We start from the raw sequence: 11,932 nt of genomic DNA on the forward strand, positions 1-11,932 counted from the left end.
GTACTCCTCTGCTTAGTTGCTGCCTGAACTGCAGAGTTCCTCTAGCATTTTGTGTGTGTGTGTGTCTCTGTACTGTATTTCCAGCAACTGCAGAATCTCTTGAGTTTTATATCTACATTTGTACGAGGATTGTACTTTGGTATTAGATACACGGTGATATTGAGTATATTTTTTACGGGAGCCGCTTTCTGCATTAAAACAGCTGCTGAATTTTCTATATGCACAAAAAAAACTGAGCTATGGAAGTGGAACTGGTGTATGCAGAAACTTTTAATGGCACCGTGATTACCCATAAAGCTGTGCGATAGAAATTTCGCCCTTGCCGAAGCACCGATCAAATGCGCAGGCGTCAGCGTTGCGACGTTGCCGAATATCACGCATGCGCGCAGTATACGGAAAGCCTCAAAAGACCGACAGCAGGTAAGAGCGCGTCCCCGGGGATGAGGGAGAAGGTGAGGGGAGACATGGAAAGGGGAGAGCGGAGTGGGAGGGACAATTGCTGTGATCTCCGGGCACCATGACCCGCAATCCCGGGACAGTCCTGCTCTCTTCCCTCTCTCTCAGCCCCACCATCCGTACACGGGCCCCGGGGAGCTTCCGGCTGATGAGGGAATGGGAACCGATGGGTCTCTCAGACAGAGCTGAGCTCCAGCTGTCTAAATGCAAGGATCGGGAACTCGGAGAAAGGGAACAAAATCTTTTACATCAGCTGTTGAGAAAATCACCTTTGTTCTGCCTCCAGTCACAAACAAGAGAAAATCAGCAGAGAGGGCACAGTTTTAAGGCGCTTGGAAGCAGGTACGAAGGAGATGTCAGGGGTGTTGTGTTCTTTATACGTACCGTGGGTTACTGATAACAAACCATATTCTGCAGAACTGAACTTGTATTTAACAGCAGAAAAAAACAAGTTTTACACTGCCATGCTTCTTGATAATTCTTCATTTCTGCGCATGCTGGGAACTCTGCCCAGTCACGTCCTGACACGTGACATCACCACAAGGGGTGAGTTTTTTTTACACAGGGTGGTGAGCGCGTGGAATGGGCTGCCGGCCACTGTGATGAAGCCGGATACAATAGGGTCTTTTAAGAGGCTCCTGGATAGGTACATGGTGCGTAGAAAAATAGAGGGCTATGGGGAACTCTAGGTAATTTTTAAAGTAAGTAATGTCTGGCACAGCATTGTGGGCCGAAGGGCCTGTATTGTGCTGTATTGTATTTGTTGTATAAATGGGGAAGTCACTTACCCATGACCTCTGGTTGTCGTCTCGCCCAACATCAGTGGAAAAAGCTGCTTGCATTTACCCTATCTATACCCTCATACCTTTTTAAACTTCCAACAAATCATCAAAGCAATGTATAATATCCTTGTTTACGCTTAGAGCCTTTTTTAGATGTATAAAATGATGAGGGACATTGATCGTGTGGATAGCCAGAGGTTTTTCCCCAGGGCTGAAAAGGCTAACACGAGGGGCATAGTTTTAAGGTGCTTGGAAATAGATACCGAGGGGATGTCAGGGGTAAGTTTTTTTACACAGAGAGTGGTGGGTGTGTGGAATGCACTGCCAGCAGTGGTGGTCGAGGCAGATACAATAGGGTCTTTTAACAGCCTCTTAGGTAGGTACATGGAGCTTAGAAAAATAGAGATCTATGTGCTAGGGAAATTCTAGGCAGTTTCTAGAGTAAGTTTCATGGTTGGCACAACATTGTGGGCTGAATGGCCTGGAATATGCTGTAGATTTCTATGTTCTATGTTGAACAGCAAAATTACTTTGGCTACCCTACAATCCTCTGATAACTCTCCCATTACTAAGGATGATTTAATTATCTCTGCTAGGGCCCCAACTATTTCTGCACTTGCCTCCCGTAGGGTCCGAGGGAGCGCCTTGTCATGCCCCGGAGATTTATCCACCCTAATCTGCCTCAGGATAGCAAACATCTCCTCTTCTTTAATCTGTACAGGGTCCACAATTTTAATGCTGCTTTTCCACACTCTCATTGACACTCTGTCCATCTCCTGATAAATGAGATAAAAAAAAATTAAGATCTCACCCATCTGCTTTCGTTCCACACGTGGATTGCTATTCCGGTCTTCCAGAGGACCAACTTTGTGCCTTGCAATCCTTTTGTTCTTAATCTATTTCTAGAATCTCTGACAATTATCCTTTATCTTTTTTGCGAGGGCAATCTCATGCTTTCTTTTAGCCATCCTGATTTATTTCTAATGTGTTCTCTTGAATTTCTTATACTCCATAAGAACCTACCTGCCTATCTCTGTGATGCAACTCCATTTTGTGCTTCACCAGGGTCTCAATATCTCTTGAAAACCAAGAGATACAGTTTCTATCTTTATCTTTTATTCTGACAAGCACATACCCACTTTGTGCTTACAAAATTTTGCTTTGAAGGCCTGAATTTACCAAGCACACCTTTGCCACAAAACAGCCTGTCCCAGGCCACAGTTGCCAGATCCTAGTGTCATAATTCCAGGTGTTGATCCATGCCCTGAACACATCCGCCTTTCCTAAGCTGCTCCTTGTATTGAAATATACAGGATTGAGCATATTCACTGCACCATGCTTAGCTTTTTCATTCCTGTCTTTGTCTGAGGTCTGAACAACAACTGTCTCCACAACGTCTCCAGTATCTGTTCTGTTATTCAGGCTCCCATTCCCCCTGCAACTTTAGTTTAACCCTCCCCCACCCCCACCTCCCACCATGCAGCTCTATCAGCCCTTTGTGCTTCATCTGCCAGATCAATAAAAAGGAGGCGCATACCAGGTACGGGCAGATAGGAACAAATGGGGTACTTATGAAGTACAGGGAATTCAAGTGAACACTTAAGAAAGACAAAGAAGACATGAGGTTGCCCCAGCAGACATGGTGAAGGAGAATCCACGGGGATTCTGCAGATATGTTAAGAGCAAAAAGGATTGCAAGGGGGGAAAAAAAATTAATCCTATGCAAGATCAGAACAGTAGTTCTGATCTGAGACAAAATAGATGTGGGAGATTTTTTTCTGCATCTGTATTTACACAGGAGATGGACACACAGTCTATAGAAGTGAGGCAAAGCAGCATCAACCTCAGGGACCTTGGACAGACTACAGAGGTGGAGGTGTTTGCTGTCTTAAGGCAAATTAGCGTGGATAAATCCCCAGGGCCTGACAAGTTCTTCCCTGGGACCCTGCGGCAGACAAGTGCAGAAATTGTCGGGGCACAAGGACAGATATTTAAATGATCTTTAGAGCCAGGTGAGGTACTGGAGGATTGGAGGGCAGCCAATGTTGTTCCGCTGTTCAAGGAAGGCTGTAAAAATAAACTAAGAAATTGTACATTGGTGAGCTTGACATCAGTAGTGGGAAAGTTATTGAAATGTATTTGCAGGAACCGGATATATAAGTATTTGGATAGATGTGGACTGATTAAGGATAGACAGCATGGCTTTGTGCATGGTAGGTCATGTCTAACAAATCTTATAGAGTCTCTGGAGGAAGTTATCAGGAAAGTGGATGAAGGCAAGGCAGTGGATGTTGTCTACATGGACTTTAACAAGGCACTTGACAAAGTCTCATATGGGAGGTTGGTCAAGAAGGTTCAGTCACTCAGCATTCAAGATGAGATAGTAAATTGGATGAGACACTGTCTTTGGGAGAAGCCAGTGTGTGGTAGCAGATGGTTGCCTCTCTGACTGGAGGCCTGTGACTAGTGGTGTGCCACAGGGATCAGTGCTGGATCTGTTGTTGTTTGTCATCTATATCAGTAATCTGGATGATAGTGTGGTTAACTGGATCAGCAAATTTGTGGCTGACGCTAAGATTGGTGGTGTAGTGGTCAGCGAGGAAGAGTATCAAGGCTTGCAGTGCGATCTGGACCAGCTGGAAAAATAGTTTGAGAAATGGAAAACGGAATTTAATGCAGAGAAGTGTGAGTTGTTGCACTTTGGTATGACCTACCAAGGGAGGTCTTTCACAGTGACTGGTTGGGCACAGTGGAGAGTTGTAGAAGAAAGTGACCTGGGAATACAAGTCCTTAATTCACTGAAAGTGGTGTCACAGTAAGATAGAGACGGAAAGCAGGATTTCAGCCCATTGGCCTTCATGAACCAAAGTACTGACAATGATAGATACTTTATATTTTATTGTCGCCAAACAATTTGTACTAGAATGTACAAACATCACAGCGATATTTGATTCTGCGCTTCACACTCCCTGGATTACAAATATTAAATATTAAAATATTAAAAGTAGTTAAAATTAGTCAATATTAAAAATTTAAATTAAAAATCATAAATAGAAAATAGAAAAATGGGAAGTAAGGTAGTGGAAAAAAACCGAGAGGCAGGTCCGGATATTTGGAGGGTACGGCCCTGATCCGGGTCAGGATCCGTTCAGCATCTTATCACAGTTGGAAAGAAGCTGTTCCCAAATCTGGCCGTACCAGTCTTCAAGTTCCTGAACCTTCTCCCGGAGGGAAGAGGGACAAAAAGTGTGTTTGCTGGGTGGGTCGTGTCCTTGATTATCCTGGCAGCACTGCTCCGACAGCGTGCGGTGTAATGTAAGTCCACGGACGGAAGATTGGTTTGTGTGATGTGCTGCGCCGTGTTCACGATCTTCTGCAGCTTCTTTCGGTCTTATGGATGTTATGTTGACTTGTAGAAGATATTGGTGAGGCCTAATTTGGAGTCTTGTTTGCAGTTGTGGTCACCTACCTACAGGAAAGATGTAAAAGAGGTTGAAAGAGTTCTGCAAAAATTCACAAGGATGTTGCCAGGTCTGGAGGACTTGGGTTATAAGGAATGATTGAACAGATCAGGACTTTATTCCTTGGAATGTGGAAGATTGAGCAAAGATTTGATTGTGATAGAGGGGCACAGATGGGGTAAATGCAAGCTGGCTTTCTCCACTGAGATGGTGTGGGACTACAACCAGAGGCCATGGGTTAAGGGTGAAAAGTGAAACGTTAAGGGGAACATGAGGGGTAACTTCTTCACACAGATGGTCATCTGGGTGTGGAATGAGCAGCCAGAACAAGTGGTGCATGCGAACTCAATTTCAACATTTAAGAGGTTTCTATAGGTACCTGGATGGTAGGGGTATGGGAGTGGGTGGTTTAAATAGTTCAGCACAAACCAGATGGCCCAAAGGGCCTGTTTCTGTGTTGTAATTTTCTGTGACTGTGACAAGAACCTGAAATAATACAAAAATTCACTTTAAGTCCTTTTAACAGCTGCGCAGACCAACCATTCATCTCAGCAGGAATTTTTTTATATGGCGTTAAAACTGTGGCACTTTAAGTTAATAATACATAAAAGAAAATCCTCGCTACACATCAAGAAAGACAATTTGCGTGAGACTGTTTCAGTTACTGTGGGGCCAGGCACCCATGCTGCTCAGCAGGAACAGGGAATAATAACAATGGAGAGAGTCAAACTGAGCCAGGTCACAGATTGGAGATGGCAGAAATGCCCCATTCTTATAGAGACAGGAAGAGCATCAGAGAGTTTGATGGTCATTCCAGATACCAGCACTGTGCCCAGTTGGAAGATGATTTCTCTCTCCAACTTGGGTTGAACCTCACTGTAATAGTGTGATGCGAGAATACACTTTGACAACTCAAGTGATCTGATCTGAAATATTGTCCGACACCCGTTGATTCATTTTGTAAATCTTTTTACAGGTTAAAAATGACAAGGAATCTGTCTACGGGAATCTCGAACACAACACGCCAGTTTTGCTGTATCTGTCCGGATATTTGAGAAGTGGAGCAAGGGATTCACTCGATCATCCTTCCTGCTCAGACTGTGGGGAGGGATTCACTCAGTCATTTCAACTGAAGATATATCAGCAAGTTCACACCGGACAAGGTCATTCATTTGTTCTGTGGGTGAGAAGGCATTCAGTTGGTCATCCCACCTGTAGACACACCAGTCAGTTCACCCTGGGCAGAAATTTGGTCATCTGCTGAATTTGTGGGAAAGGATTCACTCGGTCATCCGACCTAATGGCTCACCAGCGAGATCACACCGGGGAGCGGCCGTTCACCTGCTCAGACTGTGGGAAGGGATTCATTAACTCATCTGACCTACTGAGACACCAGTCAGTTCACACTGGGGAGCGGCTGTTCACCTGCTTGGACTGTGGGAAGAGATTCACTTGCTCATCCCACCTGAAGGTTCATCAGCGAGTTCACACTGGAGAGAAGCCATTCACCTGCTCAGACTGCAGGAAGGGATTCACTTGCTCATCCCTACTGAAGGTGCATCAGAGAGTTCACACTGGGGAGAGGCCGTTCACCTGCTCCGACTGTGGGAAGGGATTCACTTCATCCTCTGTTCTACACAGACACCAGCGAGTTCACATTGGGGAGAGGCCGTTCACCTGCTCAGTGTGTGGGAAGGGATTCTTTCGATCATCCGACCTACAAGCACACTGGTCTTTTCATACTGGGGAGAGGCCGTTCATCTGCTCCGACTGCGGGAAGGGATTCACTTGCTCATCCCACCTGAAGGTACATCAGCGAGTTCACACTGGGGAGAGGCCGTTCACCTGCTCAGACTGTGGGAAGGGATTCACTTCGTCATCCCAACTGAAGGTACATCAGCGAGTTCACACTGGGGAGAGGCCGTTCACCTGCTCAGACTGTGGGGAGGGATTCACTGTGTCATCTCAACTGAAGGTACATCAGCGAGTTCACACTGGGGAGAGGCCGTTCACCTGCTCAGACTGTGGGAAGGGATTCACTTCGTCACTTGTCCTACAGAGACATCAGCGAGTTCACACTGGGGAGAGGCCGTTCACCTGCTCAGACTGCGGGAAGAGATTCCGTTGCTCATCTCAACTGAAGGTACATCAGCGAGTTCACACTGGGGAGAGGCCGTTCACCTGCTCAGACTGTGGGAAGGGATTCACTTCGTCATGTGTCCTACTCAGACACCAGCGAGTTCACACTGGGGAGAGGCCGTTCACCTGCTCAGTGTGTGGGAAGGGATTCATTCGATCATCCCGCCTACAAGCACACTGGTCTATTCACACTGGGGACAGGCCGTTCACCTGCTCCGACTGCGGGAAGGCATTCACTTGCTCATCCCACCTGAAGGTTCATCAGCGAGTTCACACTGGAGAGTGGCCCTTCTCCTGCTCAGACTGTGGAAAGGGATTCACTTGGTCATCCCAACTGAAGGTACATCAGCGAGTTCACACAGGGGAGAGGCCGTTCACCTGCTCAGTGTGTGGGAAGGGATTCAGTCGGTCATCGAACCTACAGAAACACCAGCGAGCTCACACTGGGTAGAGACTGATCACCTGCTCAGACTTCGGGAAGAGATTTTCTCAGCCATCTCCACCGAATGTGCATCATTGAGTTCACACTGGGTAGAGGCCGATCACCTGCTCAGACTTCGGTAAGAGATTCTCTCAGCCATCTCTGCCGAATGTGCATCATTGAGTTCACACCAGGGAGAGGTCGTTCACCTGCTGTGAATGTGGGAAGCAATTCACTCAGTATTCTAACCTTATGTAATTCTCACTTTGGCTAGCAGCTTAATATAGGGGGTGATAGCCCCCCAGCCCGGCCAAACTTAAGAAATCTTGTTTGGGTGGAAGCTGCTTGATGTGTTCCCTGTTACATATCAGTACCCCGAAATAATAAATGGTACATAATATGCGATTAAACGATTAGGCTTTATAGTTCTTTCTTTGACTATAGGGCTAGTAAAGAAAAAATAAAGAAGAAAAAGGGCCCACTCTCTCCATTCATGTCTTCTCATCTCTCCCCGGTAAAACACCGCAAAAATTCCTCTTCCTGACGAACAAGAAAGAACATTTCTGTCATTAGATAGCCCTGCATTCAAAAACCCTGTTGTCTCTAGTCGTAACCTAAACATTGCTGTTACAGAGAAAACATTACCTCAGCAGTGAAACATTGCACAGAGGCCGTTACATTAGCTGTGAAACCTTACAGCATGTTATTTGTGACACACTGCCGGGTTCACACTGGGGAGAAAGTTTCAATAAGCTGCATGCTGGATATTTGTCCGTCACCATTGCTGAATGCAATTTCGAGAGTGACTGTCGGTGCTGAACTCTGCAATTATTGCTGCTGCTCACCACACCCAGTTCTGCACCCTGGTCACTGGGCATGGGAGGAGTTTCTTCTGCTGCATATTCACCTTTAATGGGACTGGAGTTTAACGTGGACTGGAGTGGAGAGCGGCCAGTGAAGGAGTGGAGCTTTGAGGCTTTGGCTCAAGAGATTTTGGCAGTTGGGTTGTGCAATCAAGTCAATCAAGATTTGAACAGCTCAGACCCAGCAGAAAGCAGCTGATTGGGCAATTGAAAATTGAGAAGCTCAACAAACAAGTGAAAAGAGGGGCAGCTCAAGCCAGTGAGTGAGTGGGGTCAGTGAAGGAGTGGAGCTTTGAGGCTTTGGCTCGAGAAGTTTCGGCGAGCAAAGGCAGAGGACGAGCTTGCTCCCAGTAAGGTAAGGCTGGGTATGTTTCTTTAATTATTTTGATTAACTTAGGAGTTGGTAATGGAGGCAGTAGATAGGGCAATCCAGTGCTCCGATTGTAGAATGTGGGAAGTCAGGGACAGCACAATTGTCTCTGATGACTAAACCTCAGGGATCTGTACTGGGTCCAATGTTGTTTGTCATATATATTAATTATCTGGATGATGGGGTGGTAAATTGGATTAGTAAGTATGCAGATGATACTAAGATAGGTGGAGTTGTGGATCATGAAGGAGGTTTTCAAAGCTTGCAGAGAGATTTAGACCACTTAGAAGAGTGGGCTGAAAGATGGCAGAAGGAGCTTAATGCTGATAAATGTGAGGTGCTGCATTTTGGTAGGAGTAATCAAAATAGGGCATACATGGTAAATGGTAGGGCACTGAAGAATGCAGTAGAACAGAGGGATCTAGGAGTAATGGTGCATAGTTCCCTGAAGGTGGAGTCTCGTTTGGATAGGGTGGTGAAGAAAGCTTTTGGTATGCTGGCCTTTATAAATCAGAGCATTGAGTATAGGAGTTGGGATGTAATGTTGAAATTGTACAAGGCATTGGTAAGGCCAAATTTGGAGTATTGTATACAGTTCTGGTAACCAAATTATAGGAAATATGTCAATAAAATTGAGAGAGTACGGAGGAGATTTACTAAAATGTTGCCTGGGTTTCATCTCCTAAGTTACAGCAAAAGGTTGAACAAATTAGGTCCTTATTCTTTGGAGCGTAGGAATATTGGGAGTTAGGAAAAAAGTGAAAAAGCAGGATCTCAGGGATGGTAATCTCAGGATTGCTGCCTGTGCCACGAGACAGAGGGTAGGAACTGGAAGTCATGGCAGTTGAAAGTGTGGCTGAAGAGTTGGTGCAGGGGGCAGGGGTTCAGATTTCTGGAGCATTGGGATCTCTTCTGGGGAAGGTTTGACCTGTACAACAAGGACGGGCTGCACCTGAACTGGAAAGGGACCAATATCCTGGTGGGCAGGTTTGTTGGAGCTGTTGGGGAGGGTTTAAACTAGTTTGTCAGGGGGGTGGGAATCAGAATGTGAGTGCAGAGATGAGGGTAGGAGGACAAGGGCACGATGCTGTGTGTTCTGAGTTGGTGAGGAAGGACAGGCAGGGGACAAATCATAAATGTAGCCAGTTCGAGGGGTTGAAGTGTGTGTATTTCAATGCTAGGAGTATTAGGAATAAAGGGGATGAACTTAGAGAATGGATCAGTACATGGAACTACGATGTTGTGGCCATTACTGAAACTTGGCTGGAGGAAGGGCAGGATTGGCTGATGCAGGTACCGGGGTTTAGGTGTTTTACAAGGAATAGGATGGGAGGTAGAAAAGGGGGGGAGTAACATTACTGATCAGGGATAGTATCACGCCTGTAGAAAGGGAGGATGCTGCAGAGGGAGTGTCCACTGAGTCGGTGTGGGTGGAAGTCAGAAATAGGAAGGGATCAATCACTGTGCTGGGAGTAGTCTATAGGCCCCCAAATAGCCTTCGGGACACTGAGGAGCAGATAAGCAGGCAGATTTTAGAATGGTGCAGGAAATACAGGGTTGTAGTTATGGGTGACTTCAACTTCCCTCATATTGACTGGCACCTCCTGACTGCAAGGGGGATAGACGGGGCTGAATTTGTCAGATGTGTTCAAGAAGGATTCCTGACACAGTATGGGGACCGGCTGACGAGAGGAGAGGCCATACTGGATCTAGTTCTGGGTAATGAACCTGGTCAGGTGGCAGACCTCTTGGTGGGGGAGCATTTTGGTGAGAGTGACCACAACTCCCTTAGCTTCAGCATAGCTATGGAAAAGGATAAAAACAGACAAAATGGGAAAGTGCTTAACTGAGGAAGGGCTAACTATGAATGTATGAGGCAGGAACTAGCGAGAGTAAATTGGAAACAGGTGTTCAAAGGTGAAAGCACAGAAGTAATGTGGAGGAAGTTTAGGGACTACTTGTGCTGGGTTCAGGATAGGTTTGTATCACTGAGCCAAGGAGAAAATGGTCGGAAAAGGGAACCGTGGCTGACGAAACACGTGAGGCAACTCGTCAAGCGGAAGAAGGAAGCATATGTTAGATATAAGAAGCAGTCAGAGCCCTGTTGGTCACTTTTCGATTGCTCCTACCCTGTTTACTTAATTGTCTCTACCAGTCTTTTTTTTTTGAAACCTTATTAGAATACTTCAATACTGCTTTACTCTGGCTGGGAAAAGAACCAAAGCATTTGCAAAAGAAAGAGAAACAGAAGATGAATCCCCAGTCACTTTGGATTCAATCAGTGACTTGCTTAAACAGCAAAAATCGGAATTCTCTGACGAGTTTGAACGGCTCAACGACAAATTGGATACAATTCAGCGAACTTTATTTGAGTATGAGAACCGAATTCAGGAGAATACTGCGAAGCTAATGACACTTGAAGAGGACATTGAAGATACAATTAAACTCTGCAAAGAGTGATCTTTATCCAATGATAAAATGCTGAAAAGGATCATCAGTCTCGAAAATAGAAACAGGAGAAGTAACATGCGAATCCTGGGTCTTGAAGAATCAATTGAAGGTGCTGACCCTACAAATTTTTTGCAAACTTTCTGAATCAGCTTTTCCCTGCTTTATTCACTTCCGAGCTGACTTAGAAGCCATTGTCCTTGGCGGCGAAACCCAGCTCGGTCGGACTAGCCTTTCATGAATTTCAAATTAAGGACCTTTTAATTTGCCATACCCAGAGAGAAGGAATGATCGATTTCCAAAATTACAAGGTTAGATTTGTGGAAGACTATTCGCCTGAAGTTTTGGCTGATTGCATGAAATATAAACAAGTTATGTTGGAGTCTTATAATAAAGGATATAAACCATCCCTTCAGTTCCCCGCACGTCTGAGTATTGTTTTGAAGAACGGATTGCGAAAAAGAATAAGTTCAGTTGAAGATGCAAAAGAGTTTCTAAAGGATGAAGTCTAACACTTATATTTCTTATTTGATCAAATTTTTTCTTCTGTTAATATGAAATTGAAATAAGGTTTTATTAAACTCATGTTTTGGCTATTCATATATTGTCTTTTGTTATATATTTTTTTGATACTTTATTTTATCCCGTTTTGAGGCTTTATTTTAATATAGCTTTCTTTGAATTTGTTTGAAGTGATCCTTTCATATTTTCGAATACTGAGTTATTTTACTTTTTATGTTGTGTCTTGGTAGGGACATAATGACCTTGCAGGACTGGAGTTTTTTTTTCTGTCAACGGGATTTTTGGGGGCCGGTACTTAGTTCTTAGCTCACTGACTGTCTATTGGTCAGCTTTCTCGCTTTGGGTAGGGGAGGGGGTAGGGCCTATTTCTCTCTGGGAGCTGTATTGGGTTGAATATATGATTGTTCGTTTGAATACCTTACTTTACCGTTTGCTTTCTAGTTTTAATAACTTATGGCTAGATCTTTTAA

General features: G+C 45.0%; 1 protein-coding gene across 2 annotated transcripts; it reads left to right on the forward strand.

Moving 5' to 3' along the window:
• The first annotated feature begins 398 nt into the window (after positions 1-398).
• On the forward strand, positions 399-11,542 carry LOC140208668 (uncharacterized). 2 transcript variants are annotated; one of them, XR_011888861.1, is made up of 3 exons: positions 399-420; positions 5,676-8,477; positions 10,673-11,542. XR_011888861.1 is itself a non-coding variant. In XM_072277526.1 (2 exons), the coding sequence occupies exon 2, from the start codon at positions 6,000-6,002 to the stop codon at positions 7,287-7,289; it is 1,290 nt and encodes a 429-aa protein (XP_072133627.1). In that variant the 5' UTR covers positions 399-420; positions 5,676-5,999; the 3' UTR covers positions 7,290-10,654. The 2 variants fall into 2 exon arrangements, 1 of the variants encoding a protein (XP_072133627.1); XM_072277526.1 differs by lacking the exon at positions 10,673-11,542 and having other exon boundaries at positions 5,676-10,654.
• Positions 11,543-11,932: the final 390 nt, after the last annotated feature.

This window comes from Mobula birostris, chromosome 13, assembly GCF_030028105.1.
Source record: "Mobula birostris isolate sMobBir1 chromosome 13, sMobBir1.hap1, whole genome shotgun sequence".
NCBI classification, from domain to species: Eukaryota; Metazoa; Chordata; class Chondrichthyes; order Myliobatiformes; family Myliobatidae; genus Mobula; species Mobula birostris.

Bases quoted from the DNA above. Each gene is read 5' to 3' on its own strand.
- LOC140208668 (XM_072277526.1), top strand. From the start codon at position 6,000: ATGGCTCACCAGCGAGATCACACCGGGGAGCGGCCGTTCACCTGCTCA.